The sequence below is a fragment of the Odocoileus virginianus genome, chromosome X (assembly GCF_023699985.2).
Source record: "Odocoileus virginianus isolate 20LAN1187 ecotype Illinois chromosome X, Ovbor_1.2, whole genome shotgun sequence".
Taxonomy (NCBI): Eukaryota; Metazoa; Chordata; class Mammalia; order Artiodactyla; family Cervidae; genus Odocoileus; species Odocoileus virginianus.
Genome location: NC_069708.1, coordinates 52,811,973 through 52,838,187, shown reverse-complemented (window position 1 = coordinate 52,838,187; position 26,215 = coordinate 52,811,973). Strand labels below are relative to the sequence as shown.

At 37.7% G+C, this 26,215-nt stretch overlaps 1 protein-coding gene across 2 annotated transcripts in view; it reads left to right on the top strand.

The window, feature by feature from the left end:
- The window catches only part of IL1RAPL2 (interleukin 1 receptor accessory protein like 2), a 1,257,588-nt gene that overhangs the window by 1,207,993 nt on the left and 23,380 nt on the right, over nucleotides 1–26,215 (top strand). For both annotated transcript variants that reach the window (XM_070461797.1, XM_070461798.1), the window contains exon 8: nucleotides 17,360–17,505. In XM_070461797.1, the coding sequence (XP_070317898.1) occupies nucleotides 17,360–17,505 (146 nt within the window). The remainder of the gene's footprint in view (nucleotides 1–17,359; nucleotides 17,506–26,215) is intronic.

Genomic DNA, 26,215 nt, shown 5'->3' with positions numbered 1-26,215 from the left:
CTGCTCATCCTGAAAGTGACTTTCAGGTTAACATATCCCTCAACCCTCTTTTCACTCTCCTCTTACACAGATAACTCCCTGGTGTATAGGTATCTATTCTACTGGTTTTCTAAACCTATGTATATGATCACATTTGTACAATTTGTAAGAGGTAATTTTTTCTACCTCACTCAGTCTATGGGGTTACCCTTTGATTTCACAGATGGTGACATATAATATACTTTTCTCACTTCAATAGGAATTGGGGCTCCACCCCTATTAAGAATTATGAAATGGAAAGTAAATCAATATTTTAGTGCAGCTAATGTTAAAATGTGCTTTATTCACTTTGCTTGTTGAATATATAGCAGTGTAAAACAAAAAATATGCATTATATTATTTACTATCATTTATATTATTAAATTATAATAACAGCCATGACAGTATATCTTCATGTGTCTACCCAATAACCTCTCTAGGGTTTCATAACTTTGAGGGTCTGTTAATCCCCTGAGGATCTATGCAAAAATATTGTCTATATGAGCATATTTATAGGGGGAAAAAAGTACACGAAAATGTACCTGACACTATTAGTCATCAGGGAAAAGTAAGTCAAAACCATATGATAACACTTCATACTCACTAGGATGGTTATAATCAAAATGTCAGATTACAACAGGTGCCGGCAAAGATGCCAAGAAATTTGAACCCTCGTACACTGCTGGTGGGAATGTAAAATGGTGCACTTTCTGAAATTCCTCAAATGATTAAACAAACAGTTATCAGCAATCTCCTCCTATATAGAACAATCAAAACATATATCTACAAAAAAACTTGTATGTAAAGTGAGTAGCCATTCCCTTTTCCAAGGAATCTTCCCAACCCAGGGATCGAACCTAGGTCTCCTGCATTGCAGCCAGATTCTTTACCATTTCGGCCACCAGGGAAGCCCATATAAATAGTCACAGTATCATTATTCATAATAGAGAATAGGTGGAAATAGCCTAAATGACCATTAACTGATGCATCAGTTCAGTTCAGTTCAGTCACTCAATTGTGTCCGACTCTTTGTGACTCCATGCTCGCCAGGCCTCCCTGTCCATCACCAACTCCCAGAGTCCACCCAAACCCATGTCCATCGAGTTGGTGATGCCATCCAACCATCTCATCCTCTGTTATCCCCTTCTCCTCCTGCCCTCAATCTTTACCAGCATCAGAGTCTTTTCCAATGAGTCAAATCTTCTCATGAGGTGGCCAAAGTATTGGAGTTTCGGCTTCAACATCAGTCCCTCCAATGAATGCCCAAGACTGATCTCCTTTAGGATGGACTGGTTGGATCTCCTTGCAGTCCAAGGGACTCTCAAGAGTCTTCTCCAACACCACAGTTCAAATCAATTCTTTGGCACTCAATCTTCTTTATAGTCCAACTCACATCCATACATGACCACTGGAAAAACTATAGCCTTGACTAGACAGACCTTTATTGGCAAAGTAATGTCTCTGCTTTTTAATATGCTATCTAGGTTGGTCATAACTTTCCTTCCAAGAAGCAAGCATCTTTTAATTTCATGGCTGCAATCACCATCTGCAGTGATTTCGGAACCCAGAAAAATAAAGTCTGACACTGTTTCCACTGTTTCCCCATCTATTTGCCATGAAGCGATGAGACCAGAGGCCATGATCTTAGTTTTCTGAATGTTGAGCTTTAAGCCAACTTTTTCACTCTCCTCTTTCACTTTCATCAAGAGGCTCTTTAGTTCTTCTTCACTTTCTGCCATAAGGGTGGTATCATCTGCATATCTGAGGTTATTGATATTTCTCCCAGCACTCTTGATTCCAGCTTGTGCTTCCTCCAGCCCAGCATTTCTCATGATGTACTCTGCATAGAAGTTAAATAAGCAGGGTGACAATATACAGCCTTGGCATACTCATTTTCCTATTTGGAACCAGTCTGTTGTTCCATGTCCAGTTCTAACAAGGTTTCCAATAAATAGCACTTTATTAAACAATTTTAACTTAAGGTTTAGTGCAAATTAATTTATTTTAAACTATTCCAGAAGATACATGTTGAAAATTATTCTCATATATTTGCCTATAGAAAACTTCAACAGTCACTCTTCATTTTTTGTAGAAAGAAACTGGTCCTCAAAGAGTCAGTAGTAGGTAGAATGGTACAAAGTAGCAAATTTTCCACTACCAAAAAGCACAGAGCTATGTTTCATGATCAAGGGTAGTAGTTATATGAGCCTAAGATAACTATTTCCCATCTCCCATACATGACTAGTTGGACTTTTAAAAAAATAAACAGATTTATTGGCACATAATTGACATATAATAAACACAGTTTAGAGTATATAATCTGTCAGGACTGATTGATAAATGTATCTACCTATAAAGCCATCACCATGATCAAGATATTGAACATATACCCCTTGGTAGTGCCCCTCTTCTTTTAAAACACTCATCTTTCTGTCACTATCAATCAGTTTGCATTTTATAGTCTTATATAAACAGAATCATGTTGTATGTATTCTTTTTTTATCTGGGTTATTTCCCTAAAAGTGACTATTGTGAGATTTATCTGTCTTGTTACATGTATCAGTAGTTCACTATTTTTATTGCTCAGTAGTATTCTGTTATATGGATATAAACAGTTTGGTTATTCATTCACTTGTTGATGGACATTTAGGTTGTTTCCAGTTTGAGGTCTATTACAGATAAAGCTGCTCTGGACATACATGTTTGCATCTTTGTTTGCATATATATTTCCTTTATTCTTGGATAAATATCTAGAGATAGAATTGATGACTTAGATAGTAGGTATACATTTAACTGTATTAGTTCTTTTTAAGCTTTTTTTTTTAGAAAAACTTTTTTTAGAATAATTTTAGATTTACAGAAAAATTATAAAGATAGTGTCTTATTCTGTCTGGGTGCTATAAACTTCACAGATGAGTGGGTTAAACAACATGTATTTATCATAGTTCTAGAGACTGGGAAGTCCAAAATCAAGGCACCAGCACATTCAGTGGCTGATGATGGCCCACTTCTTAGCTGATAGATGGTCGTTTTCATACTGTATTCTCACTGGTCTTCGCATGGCAAAAGAGGCCAGAGAGCTCTCTGGAGTGTCTTTTATAAGGACACTAATCTTAATTCATTACAGTCTCTGTTGGCTCAGTGGTAAAGTATCCGCCTGCCAACCAGGAGACACAGGTTCGATTCCTGGGTCAGGAAGATCCCCTGGAGAAGGAAATGACAACCCACTCCAGTATTCTTGCCTGGATAATCCCATGGACAGAGGAGCCAGATGGGCTACAGTCCATGGGGTCTCATAAGAGTCAGACACAACTCGGCGACTAAACAATAACAACAAATCTCATTCATTAGAGCACCTTTCTCATGAACTAAGCACCTCCCCAGAGCCCCACCTTCTAGTACCATCCCATTACGGGGTTAGGATTTCAACAAATGAATTGGGGAAGGAAGAATAAATATTCAGTTTATAGCAGATCGTATAGAAAGTTTGTACATAACCCCAATACCCAGTTGTTCTTATTATTAACATCTTAAGTTACTGTGATATTTTTGTTAAAATTAAAGAACCAAAATTGATACATTACTATTAACTAAAGTTAATATTTCTTTCAAATGTCCTTATTTTTTTACTTGTGCATGCTCAGTCACTCAGTCATGTCCAACTCTCTGCATCTTCATGGATTGTAGCCCGCCAGGCTCCTCTGTCCATGGGATTTCCCAGGCAAGAATAGTGGAGTGGGTTGCCATTTCCTTTTCCAAGAGATCTTCCTGACCCAGGGATTGAACCCACGTCTTCTGCATCTCCTGCATAGGCAGGTGGATTCTTTACCAGTAAGCCACCTGGGCAGCCTTCTAACTATCCTTTTTTTCTCCAGGATTATCTAACTTTTTAAGAGTCTGCCAAACTATACTCGAACGTGGTTATACCATTTCACAAAAGAAAAATTAGGCCATGATGTTGCTCTAGCAGCAAATAACTAGAGTGGTGGGAGAGAAAGCACACATATGTGAAACAGTTTAATCCAGTCCTAGCCATTATATTAACTGCAAAATTAGTCAACCAGGTATTAAGTGCTATAGGAAGTCAACCTTTCAGGACTTGCAAAACGTCATTGTTTATTTGATTCTGTTACATCCTCTTTTCCACCATCTGCAACCCTTCCTGTAACAAAGGGTACATACCTATATTTGCAGGGGAGGAAAGTAACATGGAATTTGTTTTTAAAATTTCACAAAACCTTACTAGCTAACTAGAGAAATGTCAACAAAGAGGCAAGGAATCCTGGCCAAGAGAAACACACAGTTGGCCATTTTGTAATATTAATTATGTGATCTATGGTCTATTTGGGATCTTGTGTGGGTGTGGGAATACCTTCAGGCTATGGCCATTTATGCTAACACACAAGTTAATTACTAGATTCTGTCTTCTGGCTTCCAAAACCAATGTCCTTGAAAGAAGATTTTTATACCACATGGTGGATTGAAACAAATCTGGTAGCTTTATCAAACATAGTTGCTCATCATACCATTTAGTTCCACCAAGAAAAGATCTGAATTCTTTCATAGCCCACGTATATTCTCCAAAGGGAACAGTTCTGACAGCAGAATGCTGAAGATGTTAAGTAGAAGATTCCCCTCAAAAGAATTTCTGCAAGCAAAATTTCCTTCTGGATGCATGACTCTCCCTCAGGGTATTGTATTTGCTTGCTATTTTAATTGAATCACAGCTCTATGTGTTGTGCACATAGTCTACCCACTAGATCTAAGAAGTGGGAATGTAAATAAATTGCTTTCAAGCAGTTAACTTATGGAGAAGCTGCCACCGAGGCAATGGATATGGCAAGACTAACCACACTGCCTAGGTTCTCCATTGTCTGGGCAACAGCTTGAATTTGAAGTGTGTGTTGTACCCTTTTTATCTCTTAGTACTGCCCCAAAGGAGTAGAAGACTTTGAAGAAAAAAAAAATCTACCTAAGGAAAATGCTTGGATATTTATCAAAGGCTTGATGAAATAATGTTACTCAGACTATAGTCAGTACAGCCTCTTTATTCAGCAATTCCCTTGTAGTTTGACTAGCGTATTTGATCAAATACTGACCAGGATTTTGGAGCTCTCACTGTTCTCTGGGTTACTCTGGCCACCATAGTTCCTTGTATCTCCTTACTTGCAACCTATTACCAGAGATTCAATCTCCACTCTAGGCATACAGATTCCCCTTTATCTCCTGTTAGGCAGAAATTGGCATAGCCCTAACAAAGTCTATGATGTTGCTAAGAGACTGAGCCCTAAGAAAATTTGAACCTAAATGTAGTATCAAATCACAACTGCCAGCCTATCAAACTACATTACAGCCTTTTCACAGACTCCAAAATATGTCATCTGTAGGGATGTTAAGGGAATTTTACTTGTGCAGTAGCATAAACTGCAATTGTGAAAATTTGATTATTTTTATGTACTCTTTTAAATCCTTACAACAAGCTGCTCTCTACAAGCTCCATGTCTATTTAGACAAATCAAATAATTATTTGGAGGAGAGCCAGTAGAAACTATCATTAGGAGAGGACTTCCTAATTTCTGTCCCTCTGTTTAAAGTTAATGGGAACAGCTTGTGAAGTAGGATAAGAAAGTTCATGAAAAGGAGTAGTCTTTGGGCATGGGCATTCTAGCAAGGCCATCCCAGTTCCATCCCAGAGGACTTCCTAATTTCTGTCCCTCTGTTTAAAGTTAATGGGAACAGCTTGTGAAGTAGGATAAGAAAGTTCATGAAAAGGAGTAGTCTTTGGGTATGAGCATTCTAGCAAGGCCATCCCAGTTTACATAACTTCCTTTTAATTAATCTTACCAGAGACTTGAGAATTTTAAAAAAAATTGTGAGGTATATATTCCACAGTTCTAATAAAAAAAGGCAGAGAAATTGAACTAATCCTATTAAACAAGAAATAATAGTCTTTAAGCTTCCCTGCAGGGTTGTGAATTGCATCTGATTGTCGATGGAGACTGCGTGAATTTCAGTACAATTGCTTTGCCCCAATGGAGAGTAATTTTCTATTAAAAATTTCACTTTACAAATCTCCCTATCAATAGCTAATGTCTTTCCCCCAGGCAATATCATAAAACAAGCTTACCAAATCTTCTATAATTCTTGACCTGAAAAACATATTCAATTTATCTTAAGGCTTTTCAGACAAGATTGTTAAAATGCAAATAATATAATTTACTTTCAATTCCTAAAAGGCTATAAGTTGAATATGGGCTTTGTTTGTAAGTTCTGTTTTTTTCACTTGTGCTTCTACCACTGTCCAGCCTTCTATTTCCACCCTTTTTTAACCTTAATGTATACATTTCTTGAGTGAGTCAAATACTCTTTAACAAAGGAGGGAATGTAATACAGGTATGAAAGAATTTTATTCTTAAAATAGGGTGAGTCTATGCTAAAGACACAAAATAATGTTAACACCTTATCAATTTAAACAAATAATATGGAGCTGTGAATGTAATTTTTTGCCACACAGCCCAAGGCAAAATGAAGGAGTCTGTTTTGACAATTTTCCATCATGCTTTTTCAGCTCCTTGAAACATCCACACCTGCCATGGATGCCCCAAAACTGAACTAAAAATGTCACAAAACAACCCCCAAACATGCACATCATCTCTTCTTTTCTCCCACTCTCAATTCATCCCACTGTAAGGATTATTGATTGATCACTTTGCCTTTGATTTAAATAAGTTTCAAATCTCATCACACCTATATGTAAGTATAGATTTTGTAAATCATGAGGAGGCTTCAGTGGAAAGGTAAATTTCATAAGCAGCATAGTTTTACCCAAAAGCAACCTTAATGGTCACTTATATGAAGAATGATTTTTGGAGGAGTGGTGACTCTACTATTCACAGCTTCACTCCTACAGTGGGTACCTTGACCTAGGCATAAAATATTTAAAACCTGCCTAAGACATATTTGTTCTCTCTCTTCATTTACTAAACAGATTATAGATGCCTAGTCTCAAATATGGTGTTTTGTGTTATAAGCTGCTCTATACAAGAACCTATAATTAGTAAATAATAATAAAAATTCCTCCATGTTTTTATACTACACGGTATATTGCAAAAACATTTTGATATCCTAAATTACATTGAATTTTTATAGCATTTGAAATAAATCATATCAGTTTATTTTACACCTAAAATATCTGAAGTTTAGAGACTGAGAAAGAGCAGTTCTTGGGCAGTTGATTCACAGTTCCAACGGAGCTAGAATGACTTTATAAGAACACAGCTAGCAAGAATCCTCAATTGCTCAGAATTATCTCTTGTAGTCCACACTTAGGATGTAAAGAACCAAAACCTGTTTGGGACTGAAAAGTAAAAATTAGTTTGGACTGAGAATAAGCAGTCCAGCTATTAATCAGGCTGGGAGGACAGACAGATAAAGCCAGCTGCAAAGTTAACAGAAAACAGTTTCTCCCAATGTTGTGAAGCAGTTGTATAAGGCTGTAATGACCCCCACCTCTTTTGAGTGACTACTGCTTTCTTCTCAGTGATCCTCAGACCTGCTTTGCTATTGTTATATTCCTGGGAATACCCAGTTAGTAGACCATCTCCACCTCATGACAATATACAATTCCTACTGAATCCTCCCCATCCCCACCAACTGCCTCAGAAGCTGAAATTAATTCAGAAATTATCCCTGCTTTTTTAGACCATTCTCAATCTTTTGTGAGAACCTAAACATTATAACAGATGCTTTCTTCTTCCTTCAATCAAGAAACAATCCACCGCTCCTCTGGAGCACTCATACCACAGTGGATCCAATCAATAAATCTGTTTGTGTCAGCCTAAGAATTTGATCCTGGTCTTTGACTAATAAGGCTTTAACAGGATTTTTTTTAAAAAAAGCAAATGACACTAAAATAAAGATTTTGTTTATTTAATAGGGTTTAAAAAAACTATCTCCTATTAATGACATTCTCAATTATTCCTAGATAATTATTACTCATACTCAGAATAAAGACCCAGAGACTTGCAACATACCTAGTCACCAAAGGAGGATTCAACTTGGTTTAAGGGACTATTTAAAATGAACAGACACTGGAACAGCACAGACAATCAATATCAAAAACAAAAACAATTCAATTAAAAAAAATGAACAGAAAACATGAATAGACATTTTTCAAAAGAGGAAATGCAGAAGGCCAACAGGCACATGAAGAGATGCTAAACAACATTAATCATCAGGGAAATGCAAAAACCACAATGAGAGATCACCTCACACCTGATAGAATGGCTCTCATCAAAAAGAACATAACAAATGTTAGTGAGGATGTGGAGGAAGAGGAACCCTAGTACATTGTTGGTGGGATTGTAAATTGGTGCAGCCATTGTGGAAAAATATGGAGGTTCCTCAAAAAACTAATAAGAAAACTACCTTATGATCCAAGAATTGCAAGTTTTATTTTATTTTGGAGGAGTCAGTTCTCTTTCCTCTATTTCATGTGTGACTTTAAAAAAATTCCAGTTTTATTGAGGTATGATTGATGGATAAAAGTTGTATATATTTAAGGTATACAATGTGGTGTTTTGGTATATGTATACATTGTGAAATGATTGCCACAATCAACTAATTATCAAATCCATCACCACACGTTACCATGTGTGTATGTGTGGTGAAAACACTTGAGATTTACTCTCCTCTCAAAATTCAAGGATACAGTACAGTATTGTTGAATAGCCACCATGCTATATATTGCTGCTGCTGCTAAGTCGCTTCAGTTATATCTGACTCTGTGTGACCCCATAGAGGGCAGCCCACTAGGCTCCCCCGTCCCTGGGATTCTCCAGGCAAGAACACTGGAGTGGGTTGCCATTAGGTACCCTGATGTGATTCATCTTATAATTGAAAGTTTGTACTCTTTGACCAGCATTTCCCCATTTCATCTACTGAGCAGCATCTCCCTATTTCTTCTACCCTCCAGCTCCTGATTCTTTAGATCACCATTCTGTTACTATTAGTTTGGCTTCTCTAGAGTTCATATATAAGTAATATGCAATATTTTTCAGTATTTTTCATTCTCTGTCTGATTTATTTCACTTAGCATAATGTTCTCCAAATTCCCCTGTGTAATCACAAATTGCAAGATTTTCTTTTTTTGAGTCTGAATAATATTCCATTGTACATATAAACCACATATTCTTTTTCTGTTCACCTACTGGTAAACATTAGTTTCCATATCTTGCCTAATATGAATAATGCTAAAATGAACATGAGAAGGCAAATATCTTTTTGAGATCTTTATTTAATTTCCTTTGATATACACCCAGAAGTGAGATTGCTGAATCATATGGTAGTTCTACTCTAAATTTTTGGAAGAATCTGTACTGTTTTCCATAGTGGTTGCACATTAGTTTACAGGGTTCCCTTTTCTCCACATTCTTGCCAGTATTTCTGGTGATATCCATTCTAACAGATTTGAGATGACCACATTGTGATTTTGATTTGCATTTCCCTCATGATAGTGAATTTGAGCACCTTTTCATATATTTGTTGGATATTTGTATGCCTTCTTTGGAGAAATGTCTGTTCAGGTCCTCAGTCCATTGTTTTCAAACAAGTTGTCTGTTTGTCTGTCTGTTTGTTTGTTTGTTTTTCCATTTATTTTTATTAGTTGGAGGCTAATTTCTTTACAATACTGTAGTGGTTATTGCCATTCATTGACATGAATCAGCCATGGATTTATATGTATTCCCCATCCCAATCCCCCCTCCCACCTTCCTCCCCACCCCATCCCTCTGGGTCTTCCCAGTGCACCAGCCCCGAGCACTTGTCTCATGCATCCAACCTGGGCTGGTGATCTGTTTCACCCTTGATAATATACATGTTTCGATGCTATTCTCTCAAAACATCCCACCCTTGCCTTCTCCCACGGAGTCCAAAAGTCTGTTCTGTATATCTGTGTCTCTTTTTCTGTTTTGCATATAGGGTTATCATTACCATCTTTCTAAATCCCATATATATGCATTAGTATACTGTAGTGGTCTTTATCTTTCTGGCTTAATTCATTCTGTATAATGGGCTCCAGTTTCATCCATCTCATTAGAACTGATTCAAATGAATTCTTTTTAATGGCTGAGTAATATTCCATGGTGTATATATACCACAGCTTCCTTATCCATTCATCTGCTGAGGGGCATCTAGGTTGCTTCCATGTCCTGGCTATTATAAACAGTGCTGTGATGAACATTGGGGTGCACGTTGTCTGTTTGTTTTTTATATTGAGTTATAAAAAGGTCTTTATATATTTTGGATATTAGCCCTTTATCAAATATAGGTTTGCAAGCATTTTCTTCCATTCTCTAGGTTACATTTTCACTCTTATTTTATAGAGGTATAATTGATGTATACCATTATATTAGTTAAGCTCACATAGTTAACATAATTAGCTATTTTTTTAAAAACGTGGTGAGAATGTATAAATCTAATCTCAGCAACACTATTCATCATAGTTTTGGAAGTTTTGGCCACAGCAATCAGAGAAGAAAAAGAAATAAAAGGAATCCAGACTGGAAAAGAAGAAGGAAAACTTTCACTGTTTGCAGATGACATGATCCCCTATATAGAAAACCCTAAAGACTCCACCAGAAAATTGCTAATCAATGAATATAGTAAAATTTCAGGATATAAAATTAGCACACAGAAATCCCTTGTATTCATATACACCAACAATGAGAAAACAGAAAGAGAAATTAAGGAAACAGCCCCATTCACTATTGCAATGAAAAGAATAAAATACTTAGAAATATATCTGCCTAAAGAAACAAAAGACCTATATATAGAAAACTATAAAACATTGATGAAATAAATCAAAAGGACACAAATAGATGGAGAAATATACCACGTTCATGGATTGGAAAAATCAATATAGTGAAAATGAGTATACTACCCAAAGCAATCTATAGATTCAATGCAAGCCCTATCAAGCTACCAACGGTATTTTTCACAGAACTAGAACAATAATTTCACAATTTGTATGGAAATACAAAAAACCTTTGAAAAGCCAAAACAATCTTGAGAAAGAAGAATGGAACTGGAGGAATCAACCTGCCTGACTTTAGGCTATACTACAAAGCTACAGTCATCAAGACAGTATGCTACTGGAACAAAGAGAGAAACATAGATCAATGGAACAAAATAGAAAGCCCAGAGTTAAATCCACGTACCTATAGACACCTTATTGTCGACAAAGGAGGCAAGAATATACAATGGAGAAAAGACAACCTCTTTAACAAGTGTTGCTGGGAAAACTGGTCAACTACTTGGAAAAGAATGAAACTAGAATGCTTTCTAACACCATACACAAAAATAAACTCAAAATGGATTAAAGATCTAAATGTAAGACCAGAAATTATAAAACTCCTAGAGGAAAACATAGGCAAAACACTCTCCGACATAAACCACAGCAGGATCCTCTATGATCCACCTCCCAGAATGTTGGAAATAAAAGCAAAAATAAACAAATGGGACTTAATTAAAATTAAAAGCTTCTGCACAGCCAAGAAAACTATAAGCAAGGTGAAAAGACAGCCTTCAGAATGGGAGAAAATAATAGCAAATGAAGCAATGGACGAAGAATTAATTTCAAAAATATACAAGCAGCTCCTGCAACTCAATTCCAGAAAAATAAAAGACCCAATCAAAAATTGGGCAAAGAACTAAACAGACATTTCTCCAAAGAAGACATACAGATGGCTAACAAACACATGAAAAGATGCTCAACATCACTCATTATCAGAGAAATGCAAATCAAAACCACGATGAGGTATCACTACATGCCAGTAAGAATGGCTGCTATCCAAAAGCCTACAAACGATAAACGCTGGAGAGGGTGTGCACAGAAGGAAACCCTCTTGCACTGTTGGTGGGAATGCAAACTAGTACAGCCACTATGGAGAACATTGTGGAGATTCCTTAAAAAACTGGGAGTAGAACTGGCATATGACCCAGCAATCCCACTGCTTGGCATACACACTGAGGAAACCAGAATTGAAAGAGACACGTGTACCCCAATGTTCATCGCAGCACTGTTTATAATAGCCAGGACCTGGAAACAATCTAGATGTCCATCAGCAGATGAATGGATAAGAAAGCTGTGACACATATACACAATGGAATATTACTCAGCCATTAAAAAGAATACATTTGAATCAGTTCTAATGAGGTGGATCAAACTGGAGCCTATTATGCAGAGTGAAGTAAGCCAGAAAGATAAACACCAGTACAGTATACTAATGCATATATATGGAATTTGGAAAGATGGTAACAATAACCCTGTATGCGAGACAGCAAAAGAGACACAGATGTATTGAACAGCCTTTTGGACTCTGTGGGAGAGGGTGAGGGTGGAATAATATGGGAGAATGGCATTGAAACATGTAAATTATCATATGTGAAATGAATTGCCAGTCCAGGTTTGATGCATGATACAGGATGCTCGGGGCTGGTGCACTGGGATAACCCAGAGGGATGGGATGGGGAGGGAGGCGGGAGGGGGGGTTCAGGATGGGCAACATGTACATCCATGGCAGTTTCAAGTCAATGTATGGCAAAACCAATACAATGTTGTAAAGTAAAATAAATTAATTAATTAAAAAATAAATAAATAAGTTCTTACCTGTTAGATTAATTATGAATAGGAAAGGTAAGACATTTTACCCTTATTTACTCCTGTCTATCTCTTCCTTTCATTATGAAGATCCAAATTTGACCTGTATCATTTTCATTTTCTCTTAAGAATTTAACATTTTTTACAATGCAGGTCTACTGGCAACAAATTCCCTCACTTTTTATTTGTCTGAAGAAGTCTTTATTTCTCCTTCACATCTGAAGGAAAAATGGATACAATATTTTAGGTTTGTTGTAAATTTCTTCCAACACTTTCAATATTCCACTCCACTCTGTTCTTGCTTATATAGTTTCTAAAGATGTGTTTCTTATTCTTATTTCTCTATAGGTAAGTTCCCCCCGCCCCGAATCCTTTCAAGATTTTTCTCTCATTTTTCCCCACTTTTTAAAGTTAGAATATGATCCATCAAGATGTAGTTTTTAAAATATTTACTCTGCTTGGTATTCTCTGAACTTCCTGCATCTGTGTTCTGGTATCTTTGGAAAATTCTCAGTTACTATTACTTCAAATATTTATATTGTTCCTTTCTCTTTCTTGTATTTTGGTGACATAAGTTACATGTATGTTACTCCTTTTGTAGTTATACCTCAGTGTTCAGTATTTTGTTCCTTTTTTTCCATGTTCTCTTCTGTTTGCATTTCAGATTAGGAGATTTCTGTTGACTGTCTTCAAGATCACTTATTCTTTCTTTGGCCACATCCAGTCTATTAATGGCCCATGAAAGGCACTGTTTATTCCTATTACAGTGTCTTGTTTTCTAGCATTTCCTTTTGATTCCTTCTTAGAATTTCCATTTCTCAGGTTGTATTACCAATCTATTGTTTACATTGTTCACTTTTTCCATTTGAGACTTTAACTTATTAATCATGGTTATTTTATATTCTCATTCTGATCATTCTCTGCCATATCTGAGTATGGTTCTGATGGTTGTGTTGTCTTTTCAAAACTTTTTCTTTTTAAAATGTCTTATTTTTTGTTTGAAAACGAGATATATCAGATAAAAGGAACTGAAGTAAACATGTCTTTAGAGTAAGATTTTATGTTTATGTGGCTAGGAGTTAAGCTGTGTTTACTGTTTTCTATAGTTGTAGGTGTAAAAGGCTAAAATTTCCTATAATGTACTTGTTTACACCTCCACTGTTTCTTTCAGTTCTCCTAGAGACTGCTTCTGAAACAGGGTCTGAGCCTGGCCATTCTTTCATCTGAAAGCCCTTGACTGGTATGGTGGTAAATATTCTGTAACACTATGATAAAGTCTTAGTCTTTCCATCAGCCCGTGCCTTCAGGCTCTGACCTTTACAAGTGTTTCTCAGCTTTCCTCCTCCTTTTCTTAGATGAAACAGGAAGGCTTGAGGAGGCTGGAGCTAGATATCTCTCTTTCCTCCAGTTTCGGTAAAACTCGAGTAATTTAGGCTCTGCTAAAGAAGTTTCCCTTGAGGGCATGCCTTTGTTAAGAAGAAAGAGTGCTGTAGGCTCATTTCAAGATAGGTGCTTTTCCCTCCTCCCTTGCCCAAAGCGTAAAGGAACATGTCTCTGATCTTCAGCCTGAAACCCTGGACAGGCTCTTGGAAGCAAAGCTCATGAAAGTATGAGGCACCCCTAAGATTAGATCTCATGGAGTTTTTTTAACTTTCAAGCTAGTCCATACTAGCCCTACAGTGACTCATCAATTAATTGTTTTTAATTCATATTGGTTCCTGCTCCTGGTTTTCTGGTCCCAGTGCACTGTGATTCTCAGTATTTGCCTCACTATCTCAAATTCTCAGAGCAGGAGTTTGCCCTATGACCTCAATTCTCTGATGGATCTAAGAAGAGTTGTTGGCTTTGATTTTGTTCACTTTTTTCTTGTTGTAAGGGTGAGAGTGAAAACTTCCAAACTTTTTTAGCATGACTTTTTAAATAATAGGTTTTAACAATAAAACTAGTGATTTCTGTCACTAGTAAAAGTAGTGATTTCTGTCACCTGAATTTAGTATTTATTTTTATTTTGTCAGTATTCACTATTGCCTATAACTTGCCTTCAATATTAATCCTTGGAGTGAGATACTTCTGAAGTTATTTGAAGTATATCCCAAGATCCCCTCATGTGTATCCCCCATTCCAAAACCAGTCCCTTCAGTGTCAAACATTCTGCGAAAACCTGTTTCTGTCTTCTCTCCTAGAAAATGCTTCCTTCTTTTGTTTAGGCAGAGTCTTCTCAAGCCATCTCCAGCTACTTTAGTAAATAATAGTCTGTTTTTTTTTTTATTCCATTGTAAGCATGACTATATCACCCTGTTTTACCTCATTCCTCCTATAATTTTTTCAGCTATGTAGATTTTGTCCCCTTGTTTAAATGTTAATGATTACTGGGAGCAGGCACCTGGTCTTTTAATGCTTACATTTCTCTAACACCAGTATCTATCCCAGAGCTAGGCACTTAGAGAAATGACAAAGAATCATTGATAGATTGTTATAAATCAATATTTGTTAGGAAATTGTGACTGCTTTGCAGAGTGATTTATAGACATAAACACCAACTTGATCTTTAATTCCAAAAAAGCAAGTCCCCTCTATATTTTCAAGAGCTGATAATTAAGACACCTCATATATATTAATAGACGGATGAAGGATCATTTTTCAAATCCTCTCTCCAGATTCTTTCTGCAGCCTGTGAAGGCCTGTTTTTGGAAACTGCATTAGAAATGAAGAGGGAAAGGCTTGGTCTGGCGGGACAAGATCAGCTTTCTGCCTCATGCCTGGCAAAGGCTGTGGCTGCCCTACACGTGAAGCTTTAAATCAAATTTAATTTGTAGTGCTTAAGCAGCTTCTGGCATTAAAGGGGGTTATTCCATAGTGGGTCACATAGAACTAAAAAATTGCATATAGTGCGATTCACGCATAGCAGGAAGAAAATGGAGTAAAATTCAACATAAACTGTGAAGACAGTAAATTCCCATTTTTCCTTGTTTAGGTTTATGTTGGGATAGGAGAAAGAGAGGAAAACTGCAAGTTTAGCCAGGAAAAAAAAATTTAATAGACTACCAGCAAAATACGATTAAGAAAATTCTTATACTAAGGAGATTTACTCAAGTTATAAATGCCAGTATTATAAACTCTCTGATATGTATATTATCGGAAGGTAACAGAAATAGGGTTAATTTTTAAAACGTGTATTGGGAATATAATCTGTGTTTAGGATTTCAGTATGGGGGAGTCTCAGATTCCAAGAACTCCCTTCCACCAACCCAGCTTTAAGCCTTCCCTTCTCTCAGAGGGGATCCAGAAGAGATTCATCTAAGCCAAATTTAAGTATCAACATGTATAAATACAAATATATTTGGAGGAGCCAAAATTTAAACAGTTACCCTTTGGATAATGAAATGTTGGTATTTAATGACATTCATTTGCACTTGCATCTGCTATTTAATCTTAAAATCATTTTAAACCATTTTACCCCCACAACAAAGTTAAGGAGGGTAGGTATTTTTCCCAATTTAAAGATGAGTTATACTAAGGTGTCATTGAGTTAATTACTTTGTAAGAATCCAGCTTGAGCTTGTAAGTGGGAGGCCCATATTTATAACCCAGTTTTCTGAGTACAGGTGTCTTTTCCAACTTTATGCTAAATGCCAGTAAATCAGAATGTTCTTCACTGCCTTCATAACCAGGTATCCAAAAAGGAGATGAGAATTTCCCTCTTGCAAATTCATGTACTTAACAACCTCACCCCAGACCTTAATGGCAGGCTTTCCACTATTTAGATTCACAATTTGCTCTTTCTTTGGTCGAAAGCAGGAGATAGAAAGTAAAAGTCAGCAGGGTACCCACTTTCACCTCACCCAGGAGGCAGCTGGCCACTGGCGAGAATATAGCTCTCCAAAGAAACAAGAGACGCACCCCTCAGGAAAGTTTCCTGGCAACTCAGCTCCTCTGCGAAGAACAACTGTTACTGGCCATTCAAGACCTGCAACCTCACTTGAGAAAGCAAAAGACAGGACTATGAAAAAATACACATAAGGTGGTTTCTCTTGTGAGGGTAGGAGGGTGCAGAGGGAAGGAGAAAGACAAATGGTGAGCAATGTTGTGGAGGGGGTGGGAAGCAGGGCCATAGTAGTACATTAGAGGATTAGGGATATATGCTTGCATTGGACAAAAGGCAGGAGAAAGTAGAGAACAGGCTTCTTATTGATATTTGGGGATAGAATGCCACTAACCACGCTTAGTTTACTTCTCATAAAGCAATCCTTTTCAAGGCTTTTGAAAAGCCGTTTTAACTGTCTTACCCCCTGTTGTCAAAACTCTAACACAAACCCTACATTTCTACAGATTTTCCCCCTTCATGTTGTGATGCGAACAATCCAGTTTGTTTTCATAAGCTCAGCTTAGAATATGGAGCCCAATGTCTCCTCCTGTTTGCTACACAAATCATACTGGCTTCATTTATCAAAGCCTAGTGGCATGTTAATATTTCTTTTTGCTGAGTGAATTCCTCACTTTTTTTCCTTTCCCATCTGATCTTCACATTAAAAGTCACTTTTTGTTTCTTTTTGAAGTTTTTGCATATACACCCATCAGCCTACTGGAGACCTTAGTGAGCTACGTAACTATCTTCAGTCTTTGCATGACTGGGCTCTCCCCAAATCAAACCGATTTAGCCAAGAGTACTTTCCTTTATTTCAGGCTCCTCAAAGAGCATCTTGGAGAAAAAGAAGTTGAGTTGGCACTCATCTTTGATTCAGTGGTGGAGGCTGACCTGGCGAATTATACCTGCCATGTGGAAAACCGAAATGGACGAAAACATGCCAGTGTTCTGCTGCGTAAAAAGGGTATTTATTTTTATAACTGTTACTATAGTTTGTTTAACTATGTAGTAACTATTGAAGTTAGGTATGTTTCCTGGCCTGATTTTATTATCTAGTATAAATTTCTATTAATCATTTTTTTATTTTTAAGGAAAAATCTCTCTTTTGCTGTGGATATTAGCATAAAATGCCTATGATCTTCATATCATTAGAAAATGGACAGATGACATGAAATATTGTTAAATTGTGTTAAATCCAGTGAGATTGCAGGGCCATATTGTATTTTATTCCTATTTTTTAAAGGAATCTACATACTGTTCTCCATAGTAATTGTATCAGTTTGCATTCCCACCGACAGTGTAGGAGGGACTCTGTGACAACCTGGAGGGATGAGGTGGGGAAGGAGGTGGGAGGCGGGTTCAGGATCGGGTGAACAAATGTATACCTATGGCCAATTCATACTGATGTATGGTAAAAACCATCACAATATTGTAAAGTAATTTTCCTCCAATTAAAATAAATAAAAATTTTTAAAAATCCAGTGAGATGAAAAAATACCTTGGTTATAAGTATTACATAAGATTTGAGGGGCATTGATATTTAAATTTTTCTCTATAGTTCACCTTCATCTTATATTGCTTAAATGAAATACTAGCGATTTTACTATTGGATAAGAAACAGTCCCTTTTTAAATTCCCTGACTAGAATATAAATAGAAATAAGGACTAGTATCATATAATATTTTACCATTGTTATAATGAAGATTATGAACAATATTTCATGATATGACCTGGTGTTCAAGGCCTTCATCAGGTGCATATATTTTTAAATCGTTTGGCCTTTATGTAGATCACTCTCAGAGATGATTCCATATGGGGTGGAAATTGCACATAATGAGCAAAGAAAAGAAACTATAAATATACAAATAGAGAAAAGTAGATATAGGAATAACAATTCAGGCAGCTGGAGCAGCTTCCAAGATCGGCTCTTACCCTACCACAACTCCTGATTACTGCAAAAGACTAAATACTTTCTGTATATGTGCATCTGGAAAAGGTTTTGTAAATGTAACTGAACAAATGTTCTCAATCAGTGTTCTTCTCGTCTAGGCTATAGAGCAATAGAACAGATTCAATTAGCAAGGTCACTAGTTGTACCTTGTAGCCAAGATGGGATTTCTATTTTCCCACCAGCTCTAATACTTGACCTTGCCCAGCAGCTCTAGGAGAAGCAGGGAAATGTCATTAGTCTGAGAATAATGCTTTTATCTCTCTAGCACCACTTCTTACTCTGCTAGACATGATTTTGTTTTAAAATAATGGAGTGTTTAAGTATAGAGGAGTCTAACATGGACAGTGAAATGAGACTGTGCTTCAGGAGATCCCACTGCAGCTACTGACTTAGCTACCTGCCTTAGTAGGACTAACTTGTCTGATTAGACAGCCTAAACCTTAGTTTCCTCATCTATAAAATAGGGGTAATAATACCTACTTTGCAGAGTCACTTTGAGGTTCAAATAATAATGATATGATATGAAGTATATCATGCTCAAAGTGTTATTAAATGGAACTTGTATGCACTTAGCAACCACTTGTCCACCTACATGAAAGGCAGACATTGATCATGTCCAGATAACCTTGTTGCAAGGATAGTTTTGTTCCTGTCCATCTCAGTCTCATTTTAGGCTTAGAGATCCTCCAAGCCACACTTGACTGCACCTAAGTATCCTCAGTAACTTGGGCAGTGTCTCACCACTAATAGGCACTTAGAACCCTTCTGGTTAATGAAAGAATAATGTTCTCTTTTATTATTGAGGAGCATGTATAGCAAGCATTGTGTTAGGTATTAGGAAATAGACATCCTTAAGCCTGCATGGGGTTTATAGTCTGCAGGGCAGTGAGGGCACAAAGAAAGACAAACCTTACTCATGAAACAAAAAATTGTACAAAATATATAAAGTGTTATAAATAAAAACTTGCTCAGAGGAAAAATAACGAGGGGGGTCTTATCTTATAGTCAGTCAGTAGAGGTAGAAATAGCCTTGAGTTTTAAAATAAATCCACTTTCCTTTGATAAGTAAAGTAACCACTAGGAGCCCTTCACTTCTAATAATCTGACACTAGAAACCAAGGTACCCTGTAAAACTGCTGCCTCCCACGGCTTCTACAAGGAAATGTGTCTAAATCATGAATAACTGAGAATATTAACTCCCATCTTTCTAAACATTAGAGTTCCCCAGACTTCAGGTCCCCTCTTCTCAGTCCCTAGATGAGTTGATTCCATCTCCAACTCAGTTTTGCTCATGATTTATTTGCTGCCATCTCCCAAATTTATGTCTTTAGCTTGGACTTCTTGCCTAAACTCCAGAGTTGTATTCCTAACTGCCTATTCCACAACAATTCAAAAACTCCACTAGTAAACATATCTAGTAGGCATATCAAGCTTCACTTGTCCCACTCAGGATTTCTGATTTCTCCTCCCTATAAACTTGATCCTCCAGTTGCCTTCTCCATCTCCATCACCATCCTCCCAGTTGCTCAGGCCAAATATCCTTGGAGTCATCCTTGACTTTTTCTTTACTCACACACGCTATATCTAGTCTAGCAGGAAATTTGATGGCTATGCCTTTACAACACATCAACACTGAGCACTTTCCCCACCTTTATTGTTACCATCTAAGTCTGAGCCACCAGCATCAATTACCTGGCTCACTGCATTTTCCCCCTAACTGGTCTCCCTGCTTGTCCCTTGTTCCCTTACAGTCTAATCTCAACACAGCATCTGGATTTATCCTTTAAATACTCAGGTCAAATCATATCATTTCTCTAGTCAGAACCATCCAATTACAGAACCTTCAGTTCCCTGGTGACTCAGTTGGTAAAGAATCTGCCTGCAGTGCAGGAGATGCGGGTTTGATCCATGGGTCTGGAAGATCCCCTGGAGAAAAGAGTGGCTACCCACTCCAGTATTCTTGCCTGGGAAATCCCAAGGAAAGAGGAGCCTGGCGGACCACAGTCCATAGTATCACAAGAGTCAGACCTGACCTAGCAATTAACCACACCACCACCACACTGTTACACTTAGAGTGAAACCCTAAATCTTTGCCATGTCCTCCAAGACATTTCTGATCTCATTTTCTACCACAATCTGCCTTAAACTTTGCATACACTAGCCTCCTTTCTATTTCTCATGCTCACCAAGCAAGGTCCTGATTCTTGATCTTTGCACTTGCTACTTCCTCTGCCGGGAACCCTCTTTCCCCAGCAGTTCCAATGACTCACTCCCTCTTTTCTTACAGGTCTCTGTTTAAATACTACCTACTCAATAGGCCTTTCCCTGGTCACTCTTTATAAGATAGTACTACCCAATCTCTTTCTTTAAAACATTCTTTTAGCTTTATTGAGTTAAAAAAAGTGAAAGTGTTAGTCATTCAGTCATGTCCGACTCTTTGTGACCCCATGTACTGTAGCCCACCAAGCTCCTCTGTCCATGGAATTATCCAGGCAAGAATACTGGAGTGGGTAGCCATTCCCTTTTCCAGGGGATCTTCCCGACCCTGGGATTGAACCCAGGCCTCTCGCATTGCAGTCAGGTTCTTTACCGTCTGAGCCATCAGGTAAAACTGACAAACAAAATTGTAAGATATTTTAAGTGTACAGCATGATTATCTGTAAGTTGTGAAATGACTCCCCCCATTGAGTTAATTAACAATCACCTCACACATCTATCTTTTATTTCTGTGTGTGTGAGAACATTTAATTTCTACCTTCCTGGCAAATTTCAATGATACAATCCAGTGTTATCCATTATTGTCACCATTTTATACCTTAGCTTCTCCAACCATATTCACCTACCTGAAATTCGTGCCCTTTTACTAATCTCACCCTATTTTCTCCCCCACCCTCCATCCCCTGACAAGCACTTTTCTCTTTTCTGTTTCTATGACTTCAACTTAAAAATAATTCCACATATAAGTGATATCGTACACTATATTTAGCTTTCTCTGTCTGTCTTATTTCACTTACCATAATGCCCTCCAGGTTCATCCATGTTGTTGCAAATGACAAGAATCTCTTTCTTTATTAAGGCTGAATAATATTCTTCTGTGTGCTGTGCTTAGTCACTCAGTCATGTCTGACTCTTTGTGACCCCAAGAACTATAGCCCACCAGGCTCCTCTGTCCATGGGGACTCTCCAGGCAAGAATACTGAAATGGGTTGCCATGCCCTCCTCCAGGGGATCTTCCCAACCCAGAGAGCAAACACAGGTCTCCCGCATTGCAGGTGGATTCTTTAGTATCTGGGCCCCTCGGGAAAGCCTATTCCATTGTGTACATATGTCAAATTTTCTAGATCTATTCATCCATTGATGGACTACCCATCACATTCTTTTCCCTCTCACTTGGCTCTATTTCTGTTTACTCTATTTACTATCTGATATCATATTCCATATTTGTTTTCTACTTGTCTCCCCCAACACCCGACACACACACACACATTAGAATGTAAACTTCATAAAAACAGGGACTTTTCCCTGCTTTACTTATTGCCATATCCCAAGCACGTAGAATATAGTAAGTGCTCAAAGGCATTTGTTGGGTGAAAATGGTCCTCCTAGATGACTAGAGCAGTTAGGTGGAGGATGGATGATAAGGACTGGTAAAGAGAGGATTTCCCTGAGATCTGGACTTGACTGGTATCTATCCTGGGTTATCTGAATGCATTTCTCTTTTCAAAACATTAAATTTCCAGATTGGGAGATAAAAACACAAAGACCTCAATAGCCAGGTATATGTGGCAATTAAAAGAAAAGGAAGGCTGGATATTAAACATAGGTTACAGAAAACATGCTGTGCTTTAAAGGGCAGTCATTACTCTTTTATAGAAGATTTTTGTCATGCCTCCTGAAAAGTGAACCTATGGATATGAGAGCTTCAAAGTTTTCAAGTGAAGTTGAAAGACTGAATATACAATATTTTGATTTTTAAGTATTAGTATCGACTTTTGGGGAAACATACAGACAAAAATCCTTTTTGTCTGGCCCATGGTATACCAGTTTGTACTCTCTGTTTTAGGTAGCAGTTGAATTTTTTCACTGTGCTTCACAAAAGGATGCAGTTCATCTTCCCTTATTCCATTTTACTTGGGAGCTCTCAATAGTATGGTAAATGTTCAGAAAAGAACAAGAAGCCCTATGGTTCTGATCTAGCATATTAAATCAGACTGAACTCTAGTTCATCTTGCAAAATTTCAGTTATTTCCTTTAAAGTTGAACCTTTCAGGCTTTATCACAACATAGCCTCACATTAGTAGCCACAGTGTTTCCATTTGGAATATGAGTATGGCTCCTTTTATGGAAAAATAACTTCCTAATGATACAATCAAATATCTAAATGTCCTAAGTGATCATTATAGAGAAGAAATATTTCATAAATCTTTTCACAAAGGGAAAGGACCTTTTGTAAAGTGACAACTCATGTCTAATATATACAGTTAACAGTGTCAGCCTTTCTCAAAGCAAGATGCCCCTTACCTATGTATGCATCTTCTACCTGCATTTACTAACCTACCACTTCCTTGCTCTCTGATAAACTGTTTGCCAGTAAGTACAATGAACATTTTAGTAAGAAATTCATTCTAAGTTATTTGAGTAGCCAATATTCTGAACTTAGTGCTAGGAAAATTCTGATGATTATATTTTCTCTGGGTGTGCCCCCTTTACCACAGACACATATCAACGAATCTCTCTTTCTCTTCATTCCTAGTGCTACTGCCTTACCCTGAATCCCCAACCTGTATAGGAAACCCTCGTGTGGGATCCCCTAACCTGCTTCCCAAATTATGAGCAAGCTCAGAACATTTCAAGCCCCTTGACTTCAATTGCTGTTAGTCCCATCTTATGTTGTCTGATCTTTGCATTCAAAGTGAAGAACTGGTTGGGTTCAAACTAAGAAGGTTACAAAGAACTACACTTGTATGTTGGGTGCCTAGAAAAAGTTACAGTCACGTATATATTTCCTGTTCTGGCTATCGCTATCCTTGTGAAATGTATACATGACACAGTTCAAATAAAATGACTTTCACCTTCTCAGTCAGGAAATGTCCCTGGAAGTATGGATCCTGCTGAGATGGAAAATGGCAGTTGAAAACAGAAGACAAGAGAAAAGCCAGGTGTCATCTGGTTGATGGCAATTCTGCCCTCTGATTATAGGATACATATTTCCCTTTTAATGTGACTGCCTGGGCTGAATCAAAGAATACTGGCTGAATCTCAGGATCTAGATCCACAGTTTTCAATGTAAACAGCCATCATTAGGTAATATCTTTCAAAGACATTTTTATAAAATGAACCCCAAAACCACAAAGGGACTTCTCACACCACAACTTTCTTCCGTAAGTTTACTGCTGAAAAAGGTGTCTACTTCTTGGGAGCACAAATTGTTCCTGCTGCTGAAGTTTTCCATCTACCTAATAGCAACCCTACTCTGTAAATAACACAGGAATTGCTGGGAAAAAAAAATCCCATTAAGTGACTTTCAAAACAGTTCAAAGCTGTTCTGACCAGAGAGACACTGAGGGAGAGAGACAGAGTTCATAAAAAATTACAACATTAAATGAACATTTTGCAACAGGAAAAACATGTTGAATCAAGACAATCAATAATCTAAGATCAAAGAGAATTCAGTTTTCAGAGTAAACCAAAGAAAATCATATTGCTCTTTCAATTTAACACTAGCTATTAAAATGCATAATTGATGTAACATGCTAAGAAAACAAGTGAAGATTATGATATTGCAGCCCCACAGAGGTCTCATAAGCAAGCTTGCCTTATCACCCACATAGAGGCAGGCAGTGGTTCCTAGGGAGTCATTTTCTATATGGAAGATAGGAGGCAGAGCTAATATGACATAGGATTGATTTTTATCTGAAGTTTTGTGACTTAATTTTCCAAATGACCACCTCTTACAGCAGGCAGGATAGAGACAGATTCCAACCTCCTGTCCCTGCTCATATGAGGCCCTTCATAATTCTACTTATTAACATATTTTGTCTCTCAAAGCAGCTTCACTGACTTTTTCCCCCCATCCTCCCCCTCTTCCTACTCAAAAAGTATAACATCATATTTCTTACATTTCTTCTTAGTGACTCTCCTGACTGGCTATGTTGTCTCTGGCCACTACCATCTCCTCTCTTACTCCACCTCCTTTAAAATACCAAATTCTCTATCTCCCCATGAAACCTAAAACCTTTTCTTATATGCTGGACTCCAAGGAGCAATATGTGAACCATGAAATTCCAGATGTTCAAGATGATTTAGAAAAGGCAGAGGAATCAGAGATCAAATTGCCAACATCCGCTGGATCATCAAAAAAGCAAGAGAGTTACAGAAAAGTATCTATTTCTGCTTTATTGACTATGCCAAAGCCTTTGACTGTGTGGATCACAATAAACTGTGGAAAATTCTGAAAGAGATGGGAATACCAAACCACCTGACCTGCCTCCTGAGAAATCTGTATGCAGATCAGGAAGCAACAGTTAGAACTGGACATGGAACAACAGACTGGTTCCAAATAGGAAAATGAGTATGTCAAGGCTATATATTGTCACCCTGCTTATTTAACTTATATGCAGAGTACATCCTGAGAAACGCTGGGCTGGATGAAGCACAAGCCGGAATCAAGATTGCCTGGAGAAATATCAATAACCTCAGATATGCAGATGACACCATCCTTATGGCAGAAAGTGAAGAAGAACTAAAGAGCTTCTTGATGAAAGTGAAAGAGGAGAGTGAAAATGTTGGCTTAAAGCTCAACATTCAGAAAACTAAGATCATGGCATCCGGCCCCATCACCTCATGGCAAATAGATGGGGAAACAGTGGAAACAGTGGTTGACTTTATTTTTCTGGGCTCCAAAATCACTGCAGATGGTGACTGCGGCCATGAAGTTAAAAAATGCTTACTCCTTGGAAGGAAAGTTATGGCCAACCTAGACAGCATATTAAAAAGCAGAGACATTACTCTGTCAACAAAGGTCCATCTAGTCAAGGCTATGGTTTTTCCAGTAGTCATGTATGGATCTGAGAGTTGGACTATAAAGAAAGCTGAGCACCGAAAAATGGATGCTTTTGAACTGTGGTGTTGGAGAAGACTCTTGTGAGTCCCTTGGACTGCAAGGAGATCCAACCAGTCCATCCTAAAGGAGATCAGTCCTGGGTGTTCATTGGAAGGACTGATGTTGAAGCTGAAACTCCAATACTTTGGCCACCTGATGCGAAGAGTTGACTCATTGGAAAAGACCCTGATGCTGGGAGGCATTGGGGGCAGGAGAAGGGGACGACAGATGTTTGGATGGCATCAGCAACTCAATGGAGATGAGTTTGAGAAGACTCCGGGAGTTGGTGATATATAGGGAGGCCTGGAGTGCTGTGGTCCATGGAGTCTCAAAGAGTCGGACACAACTGAGCAACTGAGCTGAACTGAACTGAAGGAGCTCCTTGTTTCTTTCTGGTATAGCTTACAGAATTCTTCAATACCCTTCAATAACCTGCGTGAGATCTGCTAAGTTCTAGCATTCTGCCTGGCAATTGTAGTTTAGCTTCTTTCCTCAAAATGTAAAGGACAGAAGCAGCCAAAGTTACTGCAAGTCATATGTTTTTGAGAAGTATTACCAATAGTTCTATGGAGGAACAAAGAGAAGGCTTTTCACGGTTAGTTTCCAGGATGCAGCTTACAA